General features: G+C 41.0%; 1 protein-coding gene across 1 annotated transcript in view; it reads right to left on the bottom strand.

Annotated features, from left to right (window-relative positions):
* The window catches only part of mapk1 (mitogen-activated protein kinase 1), a 51,889-nt gene extending 37,800 nt beyond the window's left edge, over window positions 1–14,089 (bottom strand). The window contains exon 1 of the mRNA XM_055655151.1: window positions 13,896–14,089. Within this exon, the coding sequence (XP_055511126.1) occupies window positions 13,896–14,074 (179 nt within the window). The 5' untranslated portion in view covers window positions 14,075–14,089. The remainder of the gene's footprint in view (window positions 1–13,895) is intronic.
* Window positions 14,090–15,585: the final 1,496 nt, after the last annotated feature.

The raw sequence follows: 15,585 nt of genomic DNA, 5'->3' as shown, positions 1-15,585 counted from the left end.
TTTTGATCTACATACCCTGATGCTTGAGGGTTTTATTGCTGCAGTGAACAAGGAAGATTGCTTGCAAACATCAAAACACATCAGCAAAAAAGTACCATAATGGAATACAAAGCTAAAAGACTGAAGATAAGCAGTTATATAATTTCTACATTTATCTACCAACACTTAGGCGATCATGATATCACAGCACACATTGGCCTCTGAGAACCCTCCCGTCTACTTCCTTTCCCTCTCATTAATCTACCCCTTACATATAAACCTTTCAATTTAGAAGTTAGAGTCTACATGCAGATTAATGAACGCCTAATGTTGTTCTCAGTTGATAACAAGATTATTTAGCTAATCCAAAAACACCAAGACTACTAAATTAGTCGGATTATACAATGTAACGCAGATGGGAGGTCTATTCTGAGATACAGCTTGGTACGTTACCAAATTGGATCATTTAAGCAAGTGTGGAAAGAAAATTAATTTAATCTCTTAATGGAGACGGCGCTGAGTGTAACACTGTACTTTAATGGCTTTCAACCACTGTGATGCATAGAAACACAATCAAACATTTTATGGGGAATAATCCTATAATGTAGGCAAATTGTATAAAGAGTAATGTCAAAATGGCTTGAATTAGATAATTACATGGATATACTTTCAACTAAAATATTTGATTAATTTAAAAAAAAAGCTCCTGAAATTAAGGAATTAGCAGAAAGCATCAATATGGCAAGGATTGTGTTTCCTATTGCAACCAGAAGAAAACCGTACGTAATTATAAAAGGTTCCATTTTGATAAAATAGCTTAAGTTTAGTTACCAGTCACAGAATTACAATCACAACAACTATAATGTTCCAAGCAAATAATTTGCATCATGCTTAAAAAGCAACAGGTCAAAAATGTTTCAACAAATCCAGGACTAATCCAACTAGTACTGTTTCAGTCTTGTTTATAAAGCCTGACATTTCATTTCAAAATCCAAGGCTTAAAATCAACTCCAATGTGCCTTATCATAGATTTAGCAAGATAGTACCCTTGGACAAAATAAATTTATGAAGGTATTGCTAACTACCATCTGTACGGTTCATGTGGAGATGGCCATAAACATCAATACCTGTGATTTTGGTATTTTTCCGCTCTGAGGGGCTTGGACATGCGTGGAAATTCCAGCAAATACACATATTCAAAGAACTTCTGCATATACTGAAACTGACCATTAATTGCCATTAGTGCCCACTTTTTCTAAGATCATGCCCCCTGGTTCTGGATTCAATAGGAAACAATTCACTAATGTTTGCAATACCACAGTATAAAATAAGCCAAAATACAACTCAAAACACAATTTGCAGATCAAAGAAAACCACCAGAACCCTTGCTGATATCTTGCTGAGTGGTTGGGGACAAGGTAGTAAAACTGCCATCCCAATACTCCACCCATCTCCACTATCCCCGCCAACGTCCCAGTGACTGAAGATCTTGGCTGATGCCGTTTCCTCATCCATTCTCACCTCCATTAGAATCCAGTCTCGCATCAAAAACCGTCTATTAATGTCAACTGGTTGACTAGACATCTATGAACACATTTTGGATGATGCAAGTGGTTCTGAGAAAGGGGACCTAAATAGTCAAAGTAACACCCAATGACGAAAAGTTCAAAATTCATCCCAAAAGGAAAAAGATAACACTATTGTGCTTCCATTACTCAAAATATAAATTAACAGCAAGCAGATTAGCTGAACCAATTGTAATCGTTGACAGGATTGGTAAACTTCAAATCAGACACTTCTTTATCCAAGTGTTTTAGCTCAAAAATCAAGAGTGCCAACTGCCCTACTCCTTTCCCCATTTCCAGAGCAAAAAGAGAACAGTTTTTAACTGATATTTAGCCTTGATGGATGTTTCATACACCCACATTTTTTATGACACAGTTCAACAAATACTATCCAACAAGAGGCATGCACACTTTCATCACCTAAATACACTGCAAATAGTATATGTGCAATGTCAGCTCATCACTCATCCCTACCTACTCAGAGTCTCCTATCTTTCGCACCCCCATACACCCACCATCCCCCGTCTGGTTCTACATGTCTCTCACCACCTTTATCAGATTCCACCATTTGCATCATTGTCTTCTCCACAAACCACCTCAAGCCTTGGATACCATCTTCACCCTTTTTTCCCCTACCTTCCAATCGACCTCTCCTTGCCTGCTTCCCCCTCCCCATCACTTGCCAGCTCCACCACCTCCCCATCCCCTATTTTTTCTACAGCTATCTCCCCTCTTCGCCATCAGGCTGAAGTGCACATACCACAAAACACTTTGTCCATTTTCCTCCACAAATGCTGCCAAGTTCCTCAAGCAATCTAGTTTTGTTAAAATTATAGGATTTGCTTACACAGTGCAGTTACCATCTGCCATTACCAAGATGGTGTGAGATTTGGTCATTTGTTTTAGTCCCCAGCGCTGCAAGCCCCGCCAACCTGCCACTGGACAGATCTGTCAACCCCCCTCCCCCCGAGAGACCCCGGACCGATGGGGCACCTATGACCTGAGCATGCGCAGTTGGACCCATGACCTGAGCATGCGCAGTTGGAATACCGAACTTGCTTATTGTCCTGCAGTTACCACTAACAATTAAATAAGCAACAGAAACAAACAATTACACTCATGCCAAATAAATATGCATACCAATATTATGCATCCTCTTTATATGTATTGGAAAGCACATTTTACAACTTCAGAACATCCTAGAGCTTTACTGTAACTAAATATTTTGAAATCACTGTTGTAATATTGTTGCTTCTCACTGGAGCAAAATTCTGCTCCTGCCCCAAGCCGATAAATAAATTGGAATAGGAATCACCACCAACAAACCACTAACCCTCCGAGTTTTGTTACATCAGCAACTAATAATGTTTTAAATTCTGCACCAAATAAGCACTCCTTGAGTGCGAAATCTGTTATCAACAGAACTGCCGATGCCATCAACAGAACTGCTTTGGAGCCATTACAAAAATCAAACAGTGCAAGAGCGGAATTATTAGTAAACAGTTATTAACCCAGTGTACTTCCGTGGTCTTGTCATTTCAACTGTCAGACTTAACTCCACCCAACTACTTTCCCAATAGCCCATCACATTTTCAACATACAGAAAACAAAAGAAACTGTTAAACACAATTATTATTTCTAAAAAGAGTCCTGATGGTTTTGAAGGAGATTAAGTACTGGTTGTAGCTTTTGAATTCTAAGTTATATTTAGCCTATCAAATCAGATTTTGAAATGTCGCTGTCTGGATACTATTTGCACAGAAGGTTTGACAGCATTCACGCTTCTAACTCCTACTGTGAATCTCTGCTAAGTAAGCCCTACAAGCATTCTAGATTACAATCCTATAATCAAATCTCACTTATTGAAAATAGTGGCATATAACCCAATCATTTGGGAAAGAAATCCAGTTTCAGTTACAACATGGCAATTCTGACTGATCGCCCAATTCAGCAGGAATGCTCCTCTTAATCTGCTCACAAGAAACCACAGCTCTTCTGCATATGAAGTATCATGAGAAATGAAAATAATAGAAAGAGTCGAGCATTGTGTATTCAAAACTGAAACAATAAACCACCATACTCTATTGTGAATCATGACACAAAGCCATCTCAGTCACAAGGTAAACAAAAGCAGTAGAAACCTGCTCAGCTAATGGAGTAACTCAGCAAGTCAGGCAGCATCTCCAGAGTATATTGATAGGTGACATTTCAGGTTGAGGCCCTTCCACAGACTCAATGGAGGAACCCAAATGGGAGGGGTGAAGGATTATAATTGGTTTCAATCTTACAAGTACTATAGTCATGTACAACGTCACTCTTGAGAAGTGGTAAGACATGTGGAAAGATTAGTTTCACATGGATGACCACTATTTCAAACCTTTATTCCAAAATGTTATTTTTGTCACTTAGAGTAAAACATCAGCACTTAGCCTTCCGTTAAAGATAGGGGGATATGGGGGGAAGGCAGGAACGAGGTACTGATTGGGGATGATCAGTCATGACCACATTGAATGGCGGTGCTGCTGGCTCGAAGGTCTACCCCTGCACCTAGTTTCGATTGTCCATTGTCCAATGGCAACACATCTTGACTGCATGACAGCAAATCGGACAAGATTTATCATCACTTCAAGTAATACAGTGCACTACATAATGTTTGAGACAATCATATGACCCATCATTTATTTATTTACCTCTGTACTCCACAATTTGAGATTGGTAATAGGAAAAACAAAAATCACATATGGTTAAAGTGCATATTGCCAGATTTTAATAAAGGCCATTTTTATACATTTTGGTTTCACCAAGTTGAAATTACAGCAATGTTTATACAGTCCTGAACAATGACAAACACCCATGAAGCCATGTCCCAAACATTATGGTGCGCTGAAATTGGGGGGGGGGGGGGCTATGTAAAAACAAAGCTGTAATTTCAACATGGTGAAACCAAAATGTATAAAAATGGCCTTCAATAAAACCTGACAATGTGCACTTTAACCACATGTGACTTTTTCTAAGTAACCTTTGCTTGCCCTCTCTCCATCCCTCCCCATCCTGATTCTCAGACTAGTTTCACTGTCCTCCTGATTAGATTTACCAATTGTATGCATCATTGTCACCTTCCCCATAGCTAACATTGAACCATTCTGCATTTTCCTCGACATTGTCAACTTTGATGTGCTTTCACATCTTGCACTTCCGTATCTCTAGGTCTCCTGACTCTCAGTCGGAAGAAGGGTCTCGACCCGAAACGGCACCCATTCCTTTTCTCCAGGGATGCTGCCTGTCGTATTGAGTTACTCCAGTATATCGTGTCTATCTTTTAATTGTATTCAGAATATCTTAATCGTTTAGCCTGAACTTTGGTCAGTGAACAATCACACAAATGAATATTTGAATAGCCAAAACTCAAGGATGCGGGCAGACAGCTGGGAAATAGAATTAGATTTAATCACCTTCCTCTTGGCCACTTCCTCGAGATTGAGGACGACTTGATTCTACTCTGACTTTGTAGAGTCCGAGGTGACATACGAGGCCAATGGAGAAACTGTAGACAAGGCAGAAACTGACTATTAGAGGCAGGTAGTGAGCTCTCTCTTATCTAGGACTGTGTCCTTGAATTCTTAATATTAACCAAAACACTCCTCTACTTTGAGTGACCCTGGGCAAAAGATTCACAGGATTCAGTGGCATTGAAGCACTTTTTCAAAATAGTTTTGAGCACATTATTTAATCTTTTTCTGAGTACTTGGAATTTCCTCCATGACGGAACTCAGAAATGCACCCGTCAGAAGTCTAACAACAGGCATGTGAGCAACAAAGTCTGCTTAATGTAGCAGACAGAATAACATATTTGGGAAGGGTTGCTAACATTAATTCATTTTGAGATTTAAGACAGCGTTGGTGGTATTTTTCCAGTGGCTTGAGATGCCTCCTGTGGGTAATTATGCTCAGAATCATAAAAGGAAGGGATCTCTACCAAGTGGTAGACAGAGATTTAGACCAGGTCTGAGGTCTTTAACTTCAAATCTTTTCCTCAGTCGGTACCGGTAGATCAAAGTGATGAATTGCATCATCAGTGTCAGCCTTTGGATATCACGAATATGGGTAGATTGAACGTTCCACACCATCATCCAAATTTTTATAATTCTAGCTATAAATAAATGTACAACGTTTCACAGCATATTGTTTAAAATTGGGAGTAAATTATAGATAATTGGAGAAACAGGTCATATAAGAGCAAGCTGAAGTAAAGAACCAAGTATCAAAAGGAGAGATTAGAGCACTTTGTTATCATGGGCCAGTACATAAAATATCCTTTAAATCTAACTCGACAATACAAGGACATAGTTAATAATGATTCTCCAGATCAATCAGCAGATTAATGCACATTCAGACTGCCCACCATCAAATCATCTTTCCATATGTCTAAAAATCACAGTGCAACATTAAGTTAGCTACAGTCAACAGATCCAAAGAGAATGCTGGCAACAAGTTGCACAAAACTAAATATAACCTGGTCTTAGAACAAGACGAAGTGTAGGAAGGAATTGCAGATGCTGGTTTACATTGCAGATAGAAACAAAATGCTGTAATAACTCTGCGGGACAGGCAGCATCTCTGGATAGAAAGAATGGATGATGTTTCGGGTCGAGACCCATCTACAGACAGTTTCGGGTCGAGACCCTTGTTTGTCTGAAGCAAAATGCCAACCATGAGACCTTTCACCCACAACGAGAACCTTCTTTGTTTTGACCAGAAACGACACCCATTCCTTCTATCCAGAGATGCTGCCTGTTCCGCTGAGTTACTCTAGCATTTTGAGTCTATCTTCTGGTCTTAGGACAAAATCACTGAAAACATGGACTGAGTGGCAGATGCCAGCACATTATGATGGGATATATATAATTTTACAACAGATAGATCTGAATTTTATTCATTTGAATGCGAATTCCTAAACTGGAGATTAAAACATCTAAACCTCAATTTAATTTTAGCTGTTACTTATTTAGTACATTAATACAACATTTATTAAAAAGCAACTCCAATGGATTTTAGAAGTATCTGAAACTAGACATTTACAAACTCTGGAAAAACATCAAAGATTGACAGCAGTAAAAGTTCTACCCTCTCTATGGCCTATTGTCAAAGGCAGTCAGTTCAGGGCTCAATTGTATGCCAATTGAGGCTTAGCTGTTGCTCAAAGAATCATCACCCAATTATGGATCACAAAAGTCAGAGAATGATCCTAGCAGAAAGAAGTAAGGAGAAGATGTGACTAGTGTCACATGGTGTTGAAGCTGGCAAAACATGTTGAATAACATAAAATGCAGAAGCTAGTGGGGTGAAAAGCAAGGACCAGGAGAATTCTGTTCTGTATGGGGAAAGGGGGCACAAGACCAGAACTGCATGAGTGAGGATTCCATCCACAACTATGGAGGTGGAAGGGAGAAAATAAAAATCACATGCTGAAGAAAGAGGACATCTTAAACCCGTCCCACGGTACGAGTTCATTCCAAGAGTTCTCCCGAGTTTGCCCTGATTCGAACTCGGAGATTTACGATAAAGGCCACTCGTCGGTACTCGGGGCTCTCAGACATTTTTCATCATGTTGAAAAATCTTCACGTGTCTTCCCGTACTTCTGCCGTTAGCGGGTCTTCCCGAGTACCTACCGTTAGCACTAAGAGACGTCCCCGAGCTCCGATGTACCCGCTACGTTCATTCTCCGTGCTTACCACAAGTTTTATTTTATTTTTTTAAATTCGGGTGAGCTCTTTGAATGAACTTTCACCGTGGGATTTCCAAGACTGGAAAACCTCATCTTGAAAGTCAATATAGCAGTGTCAGAAAAACGGAGAAAAGGATGCAACATTGCAAGAGACAATGTGGGATGAGGTATAATCAGTGGGAGTCAACAGGTTAGAAGCATATGTTGTTAGACAGTCTGCTCCCTAGTCCCAAGATATGGTCAGATCAAGGAAGGGGGGGGGGGGGGGGAAAGAAGAGATGCCAGAGAAATTAACTAGGTGGTACTGCAGAGAATTATAGCAGACATTGATCAGTGGTGGAAGTGGGTAGATGAATGGCTAATTTAACTTAATTCAGCTCGGTATGTCAAACCAACATAGGACTGCCTCAGTGAATGCTATTGTCCCTGAGAATGTTGTAGGTAGACAGCTTGATAGGGGTATGAGGTGGCTTTTGGCATACTGGAATTCATTAGTCAGGGAATTGAGTATGGAAACTGGGAGGTTTTGTTATTATTGTACAAAACATTAGTGAGGCCACACGGAACAATATGTTCAGTTTTGGTCACCCTGCTATAGGAAAGATGCCACTAAGGTGGAAAGCAGTTACGAGGATGTTGCCAGGACTCGAGAGCCTGAGCTACAGGAGAGCTTAGGCAGGCTAGGACTTTATTCGTTGGAGCACAGAAAGTCAAGAAGTGATCTCATAGAGTATAAAATCATGAGTGGAATAGAGTGAATGCAGTCTTTTCTTCAGGTAGGGAAAACACGAACGAGAAAAGCGAGGAGAAAGATGTAATAGGAACCTGACGAGCAACATTTTCACAGAAGATGGTGTGTTATGGAACACACAGTGCAATGACCACAAATACCATACTCTCTATAGTTCCCTGGTTTGTTCATCTCTCCCCAAGCATTTTCCCCTTCAACTACTGTCCCTACACCACCTCCCTCACCAAACACTTGCATTCTGTCTGTGGGACAAATTGAGCTCCCGGTTGCTAACCGCTTCATTTCCTCTTCCCATACCAACCTGTCCATCCTCACCTTGAAGTAATGCCCCAATCTGAAATGTCACCTATCCATTCTCTTTTTCTCCACAGCTGCCCGACTCACTCAAGATTCCAGCATTGCAGTCTAGTATATCTCCCAAATTTGACCAACTTGTTTATCACGTTGCTCAATTATTCTCCGACATGGTGTCAAGTTTTCTCTAGCTACATTTCTACAAAACCCCTTAAATCACTTTTTATAAATGCAAGTTACGATAAAGGTTGATATCAATCTCTCACAAAGAACAGCCATAATGCAGCATTTCAGTAATCTCATTAATTATACTTGCTGCAGTTCATACGGTCAGATTACAAAAATATAAAACATCAGGGATGACAGTCCAAAACCTGCCTCACTGGAGGAGCAACCAGACAACACATACCAAGTATTCAAGTAATCTTTGAAACCACATTTTGTAGCTAAATGGTCCGTGGCCATTTATGTACACCTCAATTTACCAAATGGTAATTTAAAGAGATTTCTTCAGAGCACTATAAACACAAATGCTCAAAATATTTGAATGTGGAGATCGCAAAGAATGTGGAGATCGCAACCACATAAATTCCCAGAGTTTAAAACATATGCAATTTTTGAGATAAAGTATTTCATTTACTTCTCTAAATAGACTACATGCCAAACCCCAAAAACATTACATTGGGACCATGGATTTATTTTAGCTTTGAGAAGTGGGTAAAGAATCTGAAACTTTGCGAGATACACCACCACATGTAGATCAATTGCACAGGAATGCTTCACAGCAGCCGTAAGGTGAAGTACAATTCTGTAGAGATCACCCGTTGTTCACAAATCTCAAATTTTCTTTTTATTGCATGGGTTTATGACTATGGTTTAACTACCAGCCAAGTGCGGTTTCACGTGTTGTATTTCTTTAATGAACTCATATTCAAATTAAGAAAGGTTTCGGCAGTTTCCTGCCTTCACAATATCAACACTGGCAGAATAGCTAGGTCAAACTATGCAGATAGACAATGATTGGCAAAAGCACTGTGGCAAAAGGTGACAATGTATTTTGCTTGTTTTCTATGGTCCCAAACACAGGTGGGTCAGTTATCAGAGCACCCACATTTAAGATCATCAATAGGGTGATTTCCTGAAAGGTCACTGGGTCATAGGTCTTCACGCACGGAGCCGCAAAATCCAACTGGGGTACAAACGTCACTTCCAGTACGTTATTAATGCTAAAAACGCGTACTTTCAAACCTGTTAAAAACCGCGAAACAGTTAGTTTTTGCGCTATAAATAACTGTGCCAGTCGGGGTGACCGTGAGACGCAGTTCCAAAGATTAAGAAAAATGAAGGTAAAGAGAAGAGAGAGCTGAAGGGAAAATAACAGCGGAAGTTGTTGGCCGTGCAGATATAAAGATAGAAAATATCAGGAATTATTGCGTTTGCTCACTGCATTTCATCAAAACTAAAGCATTATTGATGTTTTGACTAACCGTTTTCTCAGTTTTTAACAGGTTTGAAAGTACGCGTTTCTAGCATTAATAACATGTACTGGAAGTGACGTTTGTACCCCAGTTAGATTTTGCGGCTCCGTGCGTGAAGACCTATGACACAGTGACCTTTCGTGAAATCACCCTATAGCACAACCAGACAAAATATGACAATTTCTTTAAACACTGGCAATTGTTATGATCCAAATTCCAATGAAAGAATCCCAATTTGATGATACTGCAAAAGTAATAAAAGATATAGTTGCAAAAGAGTTCAGGGTAAGAGCAGGCATGTGGAATTAATTGGCCAGCTCTTTCAAAGGCACAATGGACAAAATGGCTGTCCTCTGCTCCATACAAGTAATTTCATTTTAGTTCATTGACAAGTAATGCAAGCTCAAAAATTTGTTGACAATCTGTTTTGCAGCAAAACAATGAGAACTAATAAACACTGGAATCATTTATACACTACTAATAAAATTGTTTGGCAGGAACAAAGTAACTCAACTGTACTGAGCAAAAAGAAATGTAGAGGAACTCAGCGGGGCAGGCAGCATTTGTGGAGGGAATGGACTGATGATATTTCAGGTCAGGACCCTTCTCCACAGATGCCTGATCCACTGAGTGCCTCCCGCACTTTATTTTTTGCTTAAGATTACAGCATCTACAATTTCTTGTTTCGGTTATACAGAGTTTCTACAGTAGATGAACTCTGACTTTGACTCTGACATCGGGAGGAGAACGAGGAGTGCAGGGAAGAGATAAGACTTTGCCTTCCGTCACAGTGAGGAGGGGATTCACTGTGATGGATGTTTGTATCAATTGTGTTGTGTCTTGGTTCTTCTTCTTGTTTGTATGACTGCAGAAACCAAATTTCGTTTGAACCTCTGGGTTCAAATGACAACAAATAATTGTATTGTATTGTATTGTATTGAACACCAAATCCTAAAGGCTCTGTCCCACTCATGCTATTTTATTCGGCAACTCGGCACCCGTCATAGTCGCAGCAGATCGCCGAAAATTTTCAAAATGTTGAAAATCCAGCGGCGACCAGAAAAAGGTACGACTCTTTGGGCAACTACTCACGACCATAGAGGCGTCACCCCATGAAATTCTGCGACATTATAAACTCATGTGATGCTGTCAGAAAGTATATTTTCATGTAAACAATTTTAAAAATATACAATGAAACAATTCTAAATGGATGAAGTAAATATTTAGAGATTTTAACCATGCTTTCCCCATTACGTAATAGATTAAAAAAACCGTTTCATAACACAAGGACTAACGAGTCTACGTAGTAACTATATGGAGAAATATTTAAAGGTGGCGATGTTGATAAAAGTGGTTTCAAAACAAAAGTATAAATTTAGAATTAGAGGAACAGTATACAACAGTGATTATGTTGTAACTTTATAAAATCAATGGTCAGATCTCAGCTGCAGTATTAAGGATAATTCTGGTCAAGAATCATGCCTACTGAAAAGATGGTTATGAAAATATATGGAGGTGAATTATTAGGATGCTAGTAAGAACAGTGAATTTAGGTTTTCAAATTAAAGACCTGACCATCATTAGCAGGGCTAACAATTCTTAACTACTTGAGCAGCAATCGTTGCAAGCCTTGTAAAGAACAGCCAAAAATACTGCCCTTTATGGTCAATAGGTCAATAACCCGAGGTTTTTTATAAAATGTTGGCAAAACATCAACACGCGAGACAAAAATAATCAGTTTCCTCAGTTTGCAGACTTAGAAAGTCAGTGGAAGCTCTTTCCACTTAGTTTTATGTAGCTGTGCAGATACTAAAAAAAATGGCAATAGGCGGCTGTAGACAAAATGCAGGGATGTGGAAAAAAGTTATTTCATAGAGTCAGCACTGACAAAGAAAAGAACCGGCAGTTTCTTCACTGCTAGGCTGATTCTACAGCAGGAAGGCTTGTAGAACAAGGATAGCAAGAGCCTGGCTCTACAGTTATTTAAAGCACATGCACTGTATGAATACCTGTATTTAGTTCATTGAATTTATACACACGGCCTTCTGTATAGAAGTCTCTGAGGATTGCTACTAGAACTATAATATAGACAGAATTTGTATTCATTCTCTAGAAACAAATATGACACATTCATAATCAAACACTGAATTTAGGCATATGCTCTTATGTTTCACGTGAACCATTTCAACCGACCAAAAAAGTTAAACAATACTTAATGCAAGTGTACTTTGGGGAACAGAGCAATTTCGCAACAAAAAGCCCCAATTTGCCTGATAATAATGAATAAATTATTGTGCTCGGGGTGATGGCAAACTGATATAGAAAATTTGCAAATATAGTCTTCACTCCACAGAAACCAAAGAGTGTTCAAATGTGGAATATCAACTCAAAAGGCAACATTTTAATACATTTATACAACCTATTGGTGAAGGCATCCTACACAACAGGAGCCATATAATAGATGGACAATATGACACATACGTAGCTTCCCCATTTGTCGCCCATTCACATGCATGATTTCACATTTTATGACAGGGGGCAATTAATCCAACTATTAGCTTAAGATACTTCAAAACACATTTAAAGTCTAAATTTAAAACAGAAACGACAACATGTTTATCACTATAATTCATTTTCCATGGGGAGTGATAAAATCAAGTTGTGCTATGATGCCATGTTTTATTTCAGCAGTAAATCAAACTGTGGTTAGGTCATTATCTAATTGGACAAGTAGTTATGCCATCTAAAGTGTAATAGCGAGCCATTTTCACACAAAAACAATACATTACTCAAATTTATTTATCTGCATAATTAAACCAAATTAAGTGGCCAATTGAATTAAAAAGGAAATAGGCTCTGGGGTACTCTCTTCTGATAAGACACAAAAAGCTGTAGTAACTCAGCAGGACAGGCAGCATCTCTGGAAAGAATGGATGACGTTTCAGGTCGAGACTTCTGATATTCACTTAGAACCACTGCTGGAAACTGCTTGGACATCAGGCAAAAAATAAATTCGGGCAGACCTGCCACTTGTAAATCACAAATTGGCATAAATCTGCTCAGTATACAGACTCATGAAAAATGGCCACTTAGACAAAGTAATGGAAGCTGTCAATGATATATCAACAGCAAAAATCATTAGCTTACAATTCCAAAAAAACATTGAATCCCCTGACCATAGGTATCTTTCAACAAAAATTGATACAAATATTAAACTCTTAAGTAAGGGTTACACAAGGCATATCTTCAGTGCATTTGACACTATGCAAACTGCAACTGCCAGTTACACTGCAACTTACATTATATAATGTGCAACAGTACCAATTTTACAAGCTCAGGCAAGCAGCTCAATTTCTTGCCTGTTACAGCAGGCACATCATCTATAAACTTTAGCAGAAACTATCCCTAACTCCCTACACTTGAAACATTACCATTTGTTACTTTTGCTGATAATGCTGTAGAACACAGGCTCGTAAAATTACTAAATGGATCAAAATTAGTTGTCGGATGCATATTTAGATTCTCAATTTTACAGGTTATTTAGGTACATGTATGCAAAAGCATAAAATTTTAGATACCATCAACTATGTTTGTAGTACAGCTCCAAAACAGAAAGCAGACTTCAGAATGTCATCAAAACCTACTAATTTGAATTATTATATTATAACCACGCCCTTATTTTAAGATGCTTTCCATATTCCAGTTTCTCACATCATCAATACATACCTATTTCCTGCTACACCTAGGTCTTTCTTCCCAGTCACATTCCCCGGAAATAGCTCTTTCCCCTCCAAACACCTGAAATAGTCTCTTGCACTTCGCTCTTTCCCTTAATTTTGCATGCACCCAACATACCATCCGTCACCCATCCCCCAACTCCAGTTGTTCTAAACCTCGCAAATGTCCCGATTTCCTAAACACACATTATCGCCACCATCCCTCCTTTCCTCAGTTAAATTTCTCAGGGATTCCGCCTTTCTTCGTTCTGCTGTTTCTCCGCCCTCCCCAAATCTGGCCTTATCGCACAGCCCCTGCCATTCCCACTGCGGCCTCCAGGCCTTTCCCATTTGGCGCTCCCCAACACTTCAGATGTTGCACTCACCAAACCATGCCATAGGCTCCCTCGCCGATATAGCTGAGGTTGGTGTACCGAGGTCCGGTATCGAACACCTGCCCACGGATCACTTCGGGCCCGCTTACGCACTGAGACAAAGTCGGCGCGGCCGCCATCTTACTCGCAGCACCCGGAATGGCCAAGATTGGTGCCGATTGGACTGTCATGCGCACGTGACGGAAAACCAACAGGGAGCACAGCGATTGGCCCACTGCAAACCAGCTGACTTGCACCACACAACGCGCAACGCGATTGGACGGAGGTCGACCACCTGATCCTATTTGCCAACGGAGACGCTGATTGGACGGCAAAAGAGCGCCCGACCGGGCAGCAGCGATCGACGAGGGATCTGGTTGACGACACCCGGCGACCAATAGTTGATGCGTGGAGACCTCACGCACCTCCTCGACCTGGGGGTCTACCTGAGTCCCACTGAGGGGGTTTGCCCAGCAAACTCGCAGGAGCTGGAGGCGAAAGTCGTCGCCCGGTTAGGGCGTTGGTTCAGATTCAGATTCAATTTTAATTGTCATTGTCAGTGTACAGTACACTCTTGGTCAGGTCTCCTTGGTGTGCTCTCTTAGGGTGGGTGGGTGGGTTAGAGCATTGGCCATAAACCAGCTGATGGCCTCTATGTTGTGGTACCGGCTGGCCACTCTGGTCCCGTCCTCATTATTTGTCACAATACTAAAATCTTATCTATACTCCCAAGCCTTTCCTGACGTCCACTGAGCGAGGGTTATATGTATTTAAGAGGGAACTGCAGATGCTGGAGAATCGAAGGTTACACAAAAAAGCTGGAGAAACTCAGCGGGTGCAGCAGCATCTATGGAGCGAAGGAAATAGGCAACGTTTCGGGCCGAAACCGAAGGGTTTCGGCCCGAAACGTTGCCTATTTCCTTCGCTCCATAGATGCTGCTGCACCCGCTGAGTTTCTCCAGCTTTTTTGTGTAACCACCGAGGGTTATATGTATGTAGTTTGTTTGTTAATACCATTCTTATAACAAATGTAACGCACTTTGGCCAACGAGAGTTGTTTTTTAAATGTGCGATATAAATAAAAGTGACTTGACTTGACATGATCCAGAGGAGGTTGGTGAACTTCTTCTGGGGAGAGAGGAATCATTGGGTCTCTGCTGGGGCTCTCAGTCTCCCGTTGGAGGAGGGCCGTCAGGCACTGGTTTGCGTCCGTACCCAGGTGGCAGCTCTTCGTCTCGGGACCCTGCGGAGGTATACGTATTCCGAGTGTCCTCCTAGATGGCATGCGCTGGTGATGTCAGGGGCGTTGCCTCCAGGAGGGCACACGGCTCCCGGTAGCGGGCATTACTCGACACGCTAGGCGGGGGTTGCCTGGCTTTTAATGTGATCTGCTTAAAGCCAGGAATCCGGTCACCTTCAGCCAAGGCGCTGCTCCTTCAAGGGGAGGGCTGCGAGGGTGACCGGTCCTCACCCTGTCAAGGTGAGTATCGAGGAGAGGCGTGTGTGTGGAGCGATTCCAGCCAAGCATACCCCCGCTTTGTTGGAATTGCTCATAGGACCCACGGCCAGGGTCCCTTCCTGAGAGCCGGCCCCGCGCAACATGAGCCATCTTTCCGAGATGCCTAGTGTGCCTTTCCGTAAAGCTGAGAGGAGCGTACTGTACAAGCTGCTCCTGCACACTCCTACACACCTGGCGGTCCGT

This window comes from Leucoraja erinacea, chromosome 25, assembly GCF_028641065.1.
Source record: "Leucoraja erinacea ecotype New England chromosome 25, Leri_hhj_1, whole genome shotgun sequence".
In the NCBI taxonomy this organism is placed as follows: Eukaryota; Metazoa; Chordata; class Chondrichthyes; order Rajiformes; family Rajidae; genus Leucoraja; species Leucoraja erinaceus.
This window is presented reverse-complemented; position numbering and strand designations above follow the sequence as displayed.